Below are 12,347 nucleotides of genomic sequence, written 5' to 3'. Positions count from 1 at the left end.
TTCAAAGATATGCAAGATTTCAATCAATCGCTGATGGCTGCTTTCTGCACATCATCTCATTTGTTTGGGCTTGATTTTGGATTTTGTGCGCTCTGTTTAGAATCAAACACGTTCCGACCTTTTAGAAAGCTCTCGAGTTCTTTCTGCAGGCATGCCGGCCGCCTCTCTGGTGACCCCGGCAGACGTGATCAAGACACGGCTACAGGTGGCGGCGCGTGCTGGCCAGACCACCTACAGCGGCCTGATGGACTGCTTCTGGAAGATTCTCAGAGAAGAGGGGCCCCGCGCTTTCTGGAAAGGAGCTGGAGGTACGCTCATGGAGTCAAACACAATTACAACACAATTCTTGTAATAGATTTACATTGATTTGATCATAAGACATAAAGCATAAACAGACACTTTCACTCTCCTTGCGTCTCAGAGATGATTTTGGTCAAACCAACTGGCCAATCTGGTTCTGCGTTTGTGTAAATTGCGTCTTTATTAATTAAAATAAACACATTTCTCCGCTGCAGCTCGAGTGTTTCGTTCTTCGCCTCAGTTTGGGGTGACACTGGTGACCTATGAACTCCTGCAGCGCTGGTTTTATATCGACTTTGGAGGACCGTAAGTATCTTCAACCGCACAGAAACAATAACAAGCCTTTTTCTTCCTGAATGCAAGCACACAGTGATGTCACACAGACCCTCTGACAGTCGACAGTTTCCTCAAATACACAAGTTTTGTTAGCACCCATTTGAGCTCAGCGTGTCGTTTCCCCACTCCTGGGACTCAAAGAGCCTCATCCTCCTCTCATGAAGGTCACTGTCAAGAATAATTCACTCCTTCACTCTAAACCCCGTTGGGGAACTTGGGTTGCCTCCTTTTAATGGACAGCAGACACCACGATGCACATGCACGCATCGGTCGGACGGCTCATTCGTTTTCCATGTAGCGCCCTCTCTCCCCGCTCGCTCACAGCGACACAAAATCAGCTGCAGATCCAGTGAAAACTCGCTGCGGTTTGGACCCGAGCAGATCCTTTTCTTGCTGTCTGTGTTGGCAGCGATTCACAGAGCGCGGCGTGAAATCTTTGAGGGATTAGATTTAGTTCTGCTCTCAGGGAGAACCGTTGAGCCGTTCCGCTTTTGATTTTCTATTAAGATTGTTTATTTCTGTGGCGAACAGCGTTTCGAATGATAATATTAATTTAAGATTTAATAATGATGATAATAAAACCCCTGTGCGTTAACAGTTTGCAGTGTTTATGTTGTTGAACAGTTCCCTCCATTCTCCTCGTCTCTACCTCTTTTTTTGCTCCTCTCTCTCTCATCATGTCCCTCACTTTCTCCTCCATCTCTCTCTCTCCACACACCACAGAAAGCCGGCTGGCTCCGAGCCCACCCCCAAGTCTCGGATCAGCCTGCCGGCGCCCAACCCCGACCACATCGGAGGCTTCAGGTTGGCCGTGGCCACATTCGCTGGCATCGAGAGCAAGTTTGGACTCCATCTCCCACGCTACACGGTGCCGACGGCAGCGGCCCCTTCCAACGTGAGCACCCCCTGAACCTCCACGGGTGTGTGTTTGAGGGGGGAGCTGAAGTGTTTTTCATACGTAAAGCACCGAGAAACTATCAGGTCCATTTAGTTTTCACAGTATTTGAAGTTATTTTGTTCTAATTATTGTATAAAAGCATCTATATGCGATCTCACCGATTAGTGTGTAATTGCTACAGGGCTCACGCAGTGTTTGTTTCACAGTGTTGTGTTATACTAGTTAGGTTTACACTCCAAACTCGTACACAGTATGCACACAGCAGCAGAAGGGCTTGCACAAATACACTTGAACACTTTCTTTAAATATCGGTGGCTACTTACTGTTGCAGCTTTTTCCAGTGTCTTCCTTTTGTGTTGCTTTATAACCAAAAGCACATTAATCACATGATCATAAAACCGGCTACACACAAAAAATACAGTAAATGTGGCACTTCTTGATATATTAGAAATCCAGACATATTTTCATATGTGTGCGTTTGTTTTGATTGAGTTGCTCTTTTCAACCGTGTGTCGATTTATGGTCGAATGAATCCAGAAGAATACGACCAGAGAAAGAAGTTTTGAATGTAAAAGGCGCGGCGTTAACGTTGTGACCGTACATAATGTTCACCGCTGTCAAGATGTTTGGGTTCAGGTTTAAATGTATGCAGATGTGGAAATATATGAAGGAGTGCGTGCGCCATGGCTCTGTATTTAAACTTGTACGGTGCAGAGACTGTAGGAGCTACATGTGGTGTGTAATAATTGTGCCTTACTGAACGTATGGCAGCAACATGTGTGGTCGGAGTAAAGAGACACTTGTATTAGTAAGTATGGTGGAGGTTTTATTTGCAGTACTACTTCCTGGTTGGAGGTGGAAATGAAAGCAACACAGCGGCTCCCGGGCTCTGCTTTAATAGTCAACATTAGCAGGCTGAACAGCAATCACTCTGAATTACAATATACCTCTTATTAATCGTCACAGTTCATTAAATAATATACAGTTGAAGCTGTCACTGAGTACAGAGGACCACTCGATTCAGCTTCTGACGCATCGACTCGAACACTGACATAAAGCAGCTCCATGTGTGATAACCTCGCTCCATGTTAACCCCACATTTCTGCATCTGGAATATTTTGGGAATGCGTTGCATGCAGGCTTAATACAGACAAAAAGAAGCACAACATAAAGTGAACATGGAAACGAAACATGACTAGTCTATGAAACCTGCTCCATTATTATTCTTTTTTTACAGTAGTGCGAAGCATTGTTACAGTACACACACCTCCATAAGGCTAACAGACTGCTGCTCTTTATATACTGGAGGCTCACGAGTTGCAAGCGACGCATCACCTGAAGTTGTTGGACGAATAAATAACAACAAATCGGTACAATTTGATTTTAGAAATGCAAAAGTACAATAAAAAACAAACAAACAAGAGAGGAACATAAACGTGGAGAAACAAAACCCAAAGTGAGTGAGAAGCACATGCTACATTGACACCAGCAGAAGCACACCAGGTCTCTGGATCCGCCCACTTTGGTTTTGGAGTCTTTCTTTTCTATGAAGCCAGCTCCATAGGCCCCTCCTCCTCGCCGTCAGCACGGTTAGCACGGATCTCCATCAGCGTACGGGCAAAGCGCGCCCAGTCGTCCGTGTGGGCCACCGAAAGCTGTAAAAACCACACAGGTACACGGTGTGAGGGAAATCGCGTACATCACTATACAGGTACCACAGCATGACTTAATAACGGAAGGAAATGAGCAATAAATCTGTCTGTGCTGACATCAGATCCTGGTACTGATGCTGGAACAGCGGCCGTGCCAACATAGAGGACTCCCACAGAGAATCCACGCTTCTCCCGGTTCCAGATTTTTCCACAAGGAAAAACGATGTCATAAAATCCCATAAATTCCTGGCAGATTACTTTTAGCATGAACAAGCAACATGAGATAAAGCAGTTGTTCTCCGTGATCATTTTCCAGAGTTTAACCGCGTGTCTGTAAGTATGGTAAACAGATGTTCGGTGTTTCGGTGTCTGAGAAGCTTTCATATTCTCTTCAGTTGTTTTAACACTGGACAGGTGACATCTGCTCATCGGTTGTGATGGAGCCAGAGATGACCACAGATCGACCTTTAACCAGCTCGGCAACCACTTGCTGTCAGGTGCCGTCTGCAAAAAATTTACAAAGCTATTGCTCTGCAAATACACAGCAGTTCACATTAACTTCTCACATTCAGCCTGCACCCACAACCCCACAGATCTGAAACCAATTCCTCCACAAACATTGACGTAGTTGATGCAGGGCTTAATTTAACTACAACGTGACACACGAGCTCAGCAACCTTGCTTTTATATAGGAATAGAACCACAATACAACCAGCTGGCAACCAGTTGAGTCGAGTCCCCTACTGCAAAGAGAGGAGTTGCAGTCATCAGTGCAAGCTTATATAAACGTGTTGGTGATCTAAAATAAGACAATTATTATTACAAGCCTGTCACTTGCTCAGAGTCACTGCAGTCAGTCTGAGACGACCTGTGTGGTTATTTGCAGAAAGGCTCCCTCACACCAGGCAACCTGTACAACTGCTTAATGATCCAAAGTAGTTCCCAGAAAATCAATGCGATCACTAATTCTTCCTAGTAGCAAAGAAATTCACATCCGAGCTCTAAAGGCAAAGTCATCAATGAAATCACATGGATTCAATCTTCGGGGCCATAAATGTTTTCCATAATTTCAGTTCATTTAATTGCTGCTGAGACATCAAATTGGTCAATCAGATACTGTCACTGGAAGCACGGCCTATGATGCTGATCTATGATAGCAACGCTTCTGTACTCACAGCCAAAGCCGTGACATCACCACATCAGCATCATACTGACCAAAAAGGTAAACGTAATCATTGCAAACAGAGTATTCAGAGCAGTCTGAAGCCTGTGTTTGTATAAGCATTCAGAACAGAACTATGAGCGTCACAGGTTCACTTTGGTGTTTGATAAGAGAACATGAGGCCAGTATGAGATGTCAAACTGTGTTTTATTCCTCATAAAGTGTCTTGCTAGAGTTGTGCACAGCAGGAGTCAGAGTGAGTGGGACTGAAGTCGCCACCCAAGATGCCTGCAACCGCTTTGCCTGCCCAGGCTGTAATTAATCGGGAACCAGGAAGAGGGAGGCAGCCATTTTGAACCACCCCCCAAGGGGCTGGGCTGGCCACAGCGGGGGGCTCTGGCAGATCGTTGTGTACTTGGTGCCTGAGTGACTTCAGCGTTAGCAGCAAGACAAGAGGCCCAGAAACACGGCTGGCTGGGCTGAAGTCAGGTTTTTAAACAGCAGCAGCTTCAAAATGCTTCATGCTGAGGAACATGATCTGGAAAAACAGAGCAATACCAGTAAGGTCCTAATAAAAACTGCTCTAATCTCTGATGACACAGTTTTTTCTCATTTGTACTCAGTAAAATAAAACAGAAATAACAGTATTTGGTATTTTACTGCACTGGAAAACTCTAAAGGGCTGCTCTAAGTCCCAGGACCACAGCTCTCTGGATGAAACTGCTGGCATCTCTTTTTTTCACATGCTGTTCCCAGTTATAGCTGTATGGGGGAGTTTGTAGTGACTTTAATACCCACAACACACACACACACACACACACACACACACACACACACACACACACACACACACACACACACACACTCTCTTAGCTCGTTGGAGTCATAAAACCTTTCAGCCCCGCTCGCTCTTATTGATGACTCTCATGGTTACCATGAACTCAGCATGGAGTCCACCAGCTCAGCCCCTCTCCAGTTTACCACACAACAAAAAAAAAAAGATGCTAAAATTAGCCGAGCGGCTAGGCTAGGCTGCACTCACTTGGGATCCTAACCAGAGCTCTCTAAACATGAGAGAACATACGGGCTGGCCGCTTTGTGGTGACAGCAGTGTCACGTGGAGGCCGTTTCACATGAAAGAGATGGGGCACAAAAATATCAAACATTTCCACTGCAGGAACCTTTTTGAGGGGGTTTAACAAAGCAGGGAGAAAGATCTAAATAAAGGTCTAGGGAAATTACTTAACCCCTCACCCCCCTGCTTATGGTTGCTTACGGGTTGCTGCTTTCTTTGTGGGTGGAGCTTGCAGGACCACACATCGCCAAGCAGGATTTTAACCATCTAAACTGTTTGTTTTTAAAATTATGGGTAGATTTACTAACACTGGCCTCTGCCTCCTTAAAAACATAAACTAAATGAGGGATGGTTAAAGGCGTGTTTGTGCACTGGTCCTACAGGGATCCAATGTTGTTGCTGTGTACATTCACAAGGGGGCAGTGTCCAGAATACGCAGAGTAACCAGTACTGTTGACTGCTCTGGTCGTTTAGCTTCGCTAAGCTTAGCTTCAAATGCAAACTTGTTGTGTGACAAATAACACACTGAACACACTTTTGTGTTCAGAATGTCCCTGTCAAAAAATGCAGATCTGTTTATTTGCATGCATAAAATTTGAAAAACCAAGAAATTCCAGCCGTTGGGAACGACCGTAATAAGAATAGGTGTGTTTTACACATCAAGTGTGTAAAACAATGAAAACTGTCCACTGTGTTCCTCTTTCTTCTCTCTGTAATTCTCTCTCTCTCTCTTGCTAATTATTCACTAATCTGACACAAATGTGGAACCATGAATTCCACTTCAGTGACTCAATTTGTAGAAACACAGAACAAAAGATGGGCGGAGCTACTGTGATGTCACCCATTGGTAACGCCTTGCTGAAATGAGTGGTTACACATGACTCAGGTGTTCACTGAGGTCAAGTCCAGGCTACATCAAATCTTTGTCTACAGTAGAGTCCCATAAAAAGTACAAGGACTAAAGACAGACTTCATGCTAATTTACCAAATGCGACTCACGGCAGCGCTACAGAGCACCTAAGTTCAGCTGATCAGCTGATCAATGTTTTACTGAATCATCGTCTCATCTTCCACTCTCAGGTTTGCAGACAGTGCACAGGAATTTGGAAAGTACTCAAATTTCCAGAGAACAGGCAAAGAAAGGATTTTTGATTCAATGTCATTAGCTCAGTATTTCCAATGTATGTAGTTTTAATGGCACATTTAATGCCGTCTTGTGTTCTAAACACTGATCTGATGTAAACGTCAGTTTTAGCTCCAAAATCAACTTTTTGGTTTGAAGGTCGCAGAGACATCCGGAGAGTGTGAATGTTTCTTTTCACTCAGATGAACCTAGTGGGGGCTTTATACACTGAAGAACGAGACCTAAATAGATGAATTATTTGTATGTGCAGGTTTTACTGAAAAAAAAACAACCTTATTTCTACTGTTACACAATAATGTCAGTGGCTCAAACACACATGAATCACAGCATAAGCAAGTATATATTTATAAAATGATGATTAAAGTTTTTTCACCACATGATGGGTTTTTGTTTAGAATTAAAGTGAAAAAGAGGTGTTTGTGATGAGCTTTAACTATTATCCATTTAAAAAGATCAGCAAGTTAAATTTCAGGCACTAAAAAAATCGCTCTATGTGGCAATAAACTTTGGTCATTGCAGTTCACTCAAGCTTTTGGCACCTAGGCGGTAATTAAATCTTGACTGTTTGAAAACTAAACCCACGAGAACTCCTGGCTCCGTGCACCACGGCACTCAAAGTGAATTTAAAAAATGAACTCAGCAGACTTTTTGTAAAAGCCCAGAGCACACTGCCAAAATATTAACATCATATGAGAAACAACCGAGTGTAATATTTCTGGAAATGCTACGATTATTACTCTGTAATCATTAGGTTGCCACAAATATTCTATAAATGTCTTAATTAAGTAACGTGTAAGCACATGTCAGCTATACAGTTAATTCGAGTACCTCTCCTGTATCGTAGATCCAAACTCGACCCTCCGAGTCGCCCACAGCCACCTCCTTCCCTCCTGAAGACCAGCGGACTCTGTTGAGTGCTGAAGCTCCCTCAATGGTCACGCTGGCAGTGGGTACCTGGCAGGCAAAGAGTTCAAACAAACCCACACCGTTAAACAACAAATCAAACAGTTCACGGATAACTGAGTGTAAAATGTGGTGTGTAAACACGTAGGTGTGTCTGCTATCCCCGAGATGGTTTTGGTTATGTTCCTGATGATCAAAATTAATGCTGCTCCAGGTTCAACACTGCAAGCGACCAAAACCTCCCGATGTTCACTCATGAAAAAATCTTTTAAAAAAAGGAGGTGGTTAAGGTCAGGTTAGGATATAATTGGTGTGCTGAACTCTGACATCACAATGTGATTGGTCAGTTGCGATGTTGAACTTTGGACCAACGTTAGTTTTGACGATCCAGGATCGACACCAGCAGGGGGATATCGGATCGTGCTTTTGTGGTAAGGAACAGGCCGAACCAACAGGAAACAAATAAATAGCAATATGGAAACGTGAGTGTTAAATAGAGCACTTAACAGACAGCTTCTGTTACAGCTGCTGTTTGTGTTTGGGAATTTTATTCCACAAAAAAGAGAAAAAAAGTCAATGAGTGACTTTGTAATTTAGTCTTAAATTCCTTTGATTTTAAAGGAAAATACAGTGAAGTAAACATTTAGGCATAAATCATGCCTCTCGGCCCTCATTTTTTACGACCATAATCGCTGTTTAAACGATTCCCTTTATAGTTTATTGGTAAATGGAAGCATTATACCATTATGGTCAAATTTAGCAAATTTACTATTTATAAAGGGCCACTTTATCCAGCTATACGAGACGGTAAGAAAAACAAAGCTGTCAAATTACAACTTGTAGATACAACAGGATATTTACAGTGTAATAACTCACTTTGCTGTTGTGGGTGAACAGCAGTGCTCACACACTGCACCTTCAGAACCCCCTGAAGCCACGTGCACAGTCTACATGAACTGCTCCTGACATGCGGCAGGCGAGTCTGACATATGTCACCGGTGGAGACAGAGGCCTTGGCATCATGTCGCCTCACACACAGAGCTTCTGCGTATTTGAAAGCAGCGCTAACCGCATGCTGCACGAGCGGATCCGAACTGAGCACTCTAAATTGGTTGTGCATGCGTGCGCGTACGTGTGCGCACTGGAAATGAGAACCAGGCGCACCGCGCAAGCTCTGTTAATGTCGTTATGCCTGTGTGTTTTTAATATGACGATAACAATGGAAGCCTGTTGCTATTAGACTGCGCGCGAGGCAGTGTGCGCGCATGTGTTCGATACATCCGCCTGTGTGTGTGTGTGTGTGTGTGTCTGAGCAAATGTTTCTCATAAAGCACATTGTTAGTCGAGTTAGGCCACCGATAATGAACTCTTCCTCTGTCTGTGAAAAGGCTGCTGTTGAGGGAAGCCTGGGAAACTTGTCATCTGCGCTGCAGAGGGAGGGAGGACTCTCAGCTACCGATGGACCCGGCTGAGAGTAACGGGCTTAGCAGATGAAGAGATGCGACACCAAATCCAATTTTATTTATGTGCGTAGACTGAAGAAAATGAGACGCTGAGAGCGAAAGAACATTATGAGAGAGGATGGAGAGTAGGTGTTGTCTCCATGGAAACCAAAAGAGAAGGAGAAAGGAGGATCCTTTTATCTCTACTTTTACCCGAGTGATCAAAGGTTTGGTGCCCACTCTGCTCCCAGAGTTGTAACAAAGTATGATTTTAAGAAATGTGGATTCTGCTTCTTAGCTCGACAGTTTGATGCTCATCTGTCCATTAAATATGAGGCTGCAGCCATGACAGTTAGCTTAGATTAAAGGTACAGTCAGTAAATTTGCGATGTTACATAATAAGGAAAAAGGGACACTGTACTCTGAAATATACACTGAATAGTTTGTAATTACATCTTCCAACAAACTAATGTTCAGAAACGTATAATTAATCCATTAAAAATACATAGGAGTGGCTTTGCGGTTTGTGGAAACCGCCATGTTCTCCCACCATATTTGAATACAGTAGCTGGGAAGGACATCTCCCTTTTGACTAACAGTGTTATAAATATGTGGCTAGAGACTGGCCACATACATGGACTCCATATGTGGAGTCTGTGGAGAAAAAGTAGTCGTGGCTATTCGTGTCCATGGAAGGACATTTGAATTTGTGCCTGCGTCTTCAGAGCAAAGATTCGAAGGATCATACGTATGGTTTATTATCAGAGGAGGAGGGAAAGGAAAGAGACAACGCTACCAACATCTCAAGCCTCATCTCCTGAACTCTAACACACAAAAACGTGCATAAATAGGCTGATTTATTCCTGACATTATCCCGGTTACTTATTGTCAGCAGATTACACATGCGACCCTCCCGTCTCCGGACAGCTGACAACAACAATAGCTGGTTATAAGCTAACATTATAGCTAACATCCCAGCTAATGTTAGGCTGAAGTGTCCTAGAAATCACACTTTCCCTCTAATAAACAGTTTGATTACATTCCCTCAAGCATCAGAATCAAGCTAACAGCAGCGCTACCAACACTTTGGCACATCCTCAACATCTCCGAATCGTTGTCATCATTGAGAAGTGAGCTTCACTGACTCACTGACTTATATCGGATTCCTTTCAAAAGGTTTTACAGCATCTTCCTGAGAAATAAAGATTTAATGTTTTTGATCTTTGTTGGCTGACTAATACATGTTTGTCCTATAGCACACATCGGAGCTAGGATTATGCACACAACTGGTAAGAAAACAGACCTCAGGTGACTTCAATCTGCAATTTACCTGTACCAGAATATATCCCAACCATAAGCACTGTAAACATCAATGGCAATATTGGCCCAGAATTTCAGTCAATGCGTCCCTACTTTTACACTGTATCTTATTGTACATGTGTGTTAAAACAAAACAAAAAAACCCCCTGATTCCACTTTTTGTAAGTGTGTGCGACCTTTAAAAGAAAAATAAGCTGTGTTTTTATTTTGCTCACTGTATAACACTGTCTGCAAACTGTTTAATACTATGACGTGTCCTCCAGTGGCCTTAAATGCACTCGTCTTAAAATAACTGCTTGCCCCACAGCCTTGCGAAACACAACCCCTGGTCTGAAGTTTCTTTTTTTTATCATTATTATTATTTTCATGGAACTGTGGACTGAGGGCTGGGGCTTTGCTCATGGTCTCCGGCACATCTGTGTTCCCCTTCGAAGGGACACTGTGTGGGAGGATGATGGGACGGGGTTTGTGGGGTCCTGAGGTTCCCTGAACATTGGAGAGAGGTTGTAGAAATGTTAGTGGGATGGCTGGGTGGGAGCTGGGATAAGGAGATGTCAAAGTCTGATTTAAAGCAAGGTCTGTGGGAAACGCCCACGGGGGAATCTGGAATTGTGTGTGTGTTGGGAGGGATGTGGAGGGACTGGTGGTGGAGGGGTTGATGGGAGGGAAAAGTCTTGGATGTTTGGTTGTGTGGTTCGGGCTGAGGCCCAGCAACAGGCCCTGAGGACACCAAACACACGCACATCAACACACAAAGAGATGACACACAAACCACACCCATCACGGCCTGTATTAGCTACATTCACACACACGCACACACATACAGAGTATGCACACACCTCGGTGTCATTGTTGAGGTTCCACAGGTCCAGGCGGCCCATGCCATCCACGGCAGCAAACATGGCAGGGTGCACGGGCGACCACATGACATCATACACATAATCGGCGTTGTCTTCAAACGAGTACAGAGGCTTGTTGTGCTGAAAGAGAGGAGGAAAAAAAAGAGGGTATCTGTGCGAGCGTGTATGAGTGACATGGTGTGAAAAAAAAAGAAGAAGAAGCAGAGAAAACGCGGAGAGCGACGGATTACAGCGGATGACATACCAGAGAGAGAGGGAAAAGGAATTGAGAGAGGGAGCGAGGGAGCTTCAGACAGAGTGGCGCTGCCTCAGCCTTGGGGCCTGTCTGGGTGCAGAGCCTAATTAAAAAGCCTAGCACATTCACACAGCGCCATAAAACCGCTGGGAGAGATGAAAGAGAAGGCCTCTCCACAAGGTGTACTGTAACCTCAACACAACAGCTGTGAGAGAGAAACAGAGACAGAAAAATAGGAGGAGGAGGCGGGATGGACAATGGTGCACAGGAAGGTGTGTGTTTGTGTGTGTGTGTCCTTGCAGGTGTGCAAGGAGAACCTGACTGATAATGGTTTAAACCAACTATTTAACACTGAAACTAAATCTAACAGAGAGATCTATATGTTATTTATGTGCTCAGAGGCATCGTTTTACACTTCCGAAACAAATCTGTCATTCCTCGTCTGGTAGACAAACTCATCCCATTATACTGACCTAAACAATTATGTGTTTGTGACGTTGCGTCTCCATAAAGTCCTCGTGACAAAGTCAGAGGTCAGAGAACAGATGCAGTCAGCTCTCGCACCGGCGTCCTCCCTTACTGTGCATGTTTGGTTTTGTGGTGCATGCACTGCACTATGCAGGACAACACAGCTGCCTACAATGAGAGCTGATTGAACTTTGACCTTGAACTACACTAACCTCTGGGAGAAAGACCAGTTGGTGAAGGCTACTGCTTGTGCTGCAGTTTACTCACACTAGGGGCAGTTGTCTCAGTCCATGCCTGATCACAAATGCCTCTCCTTCTCCATGCCCGTGCTGCCAGTACGCTCTTTAACTCTCAGTAATTTCCTCTTCACTGTCTTTCCTTCATCCTTAACGTAAAGAAGCATCTCAACTCCTCCGTCTGTTTTTCCAACACACACTTCGTTATGATGTGACAGTACAGGGAGTGCAGAATTATTAGGCAAATGAGTATTTTGTCCACATCATCCTCTTCATGCATGTTGTCTTACTCCAAGCTGTATAGGCTCGAAAGCCT

General features: G+C 44.1%; 2 protein-coding genes across 10 annotated transcripts in view; one reads left to right on the top strand and one right to left on the bottom strand.

Annotated features, from left to right (window-relative positions):
• Positions 1-2,346, top strand: part of slc25a13 (solute carrier family 25 member 13) — a 52,485-nt gene extending 50,139 nt beyond the window's left edge. Inside the window, exons 17-19 of the mRNA XM_005728911.1 lie at positions 150-308; positions 516-606; positions 1,360-2,346. Of these exons, the coding sequence (XP_005728968.1) occupies positions 150-308; positions 516-606; positions 1,360-1,546 (437 nt within the window). The 3' untranslated portion in view covers positions 1,547-2,346. The remainder of the gene's footprint in view (positions 1-149; positions 309-515; positions 607-1,359) is intronic.
• Positions 2,347-2,414: 68 nt separating this feature from the next.
• dync1i1a (dynein cytoplasmic 1 intermediate chain 1a) overlaps positions 2,415-12,347 on the bottom strand; it is a 64,634-nt gene continuing 54,701 nt past the window's right edge. For all 9 annotated transcript variants that reach the window (XM_013909752.1, XM_005728745.2, XM_005728740.1 and 6 more), the window contains 3 exons: positions 11,072-11,212; positions 7,396-7,521; positions 2,415-3,189 (listed from right to left, as the gene is read on the bottom strand). In XM_013909752.1, the coding sequence (XP_013765206.1) occupies positions 3,079-3,189; positions 7,396-7,521; positions 11,072-11,212 (378 nt within the window). In that variant the 3' untranslated portion in view covers positions 2,415-3,078. The remainder of the gene's footprint in view (positions 3,190-7,395; positions 7,522-11,071; positions 11,213-12,347) is intronic.

Source organism: Pundamilia nyererei, unplaced genomic scaffold (assembly GCF_000239375.1).
Source record: "Pundamilia nyererei isolate P.nyererei 1_Seehausen unplaced genomic scaffold, PunNye1.0 scaffold00030, whole genome shotgun sequence".
NCBI lineage: Eukaryota > Metazoa > Chordata > Actinopteri > Cichliformes > Cichlidae > Pundamilia > Pundamilia nyererei.
The sequence above is the reverse complement of the archived record's forward strand: the minus strand, read 5'-3'. Positions and strand labels throughout refer to the sequence as shown.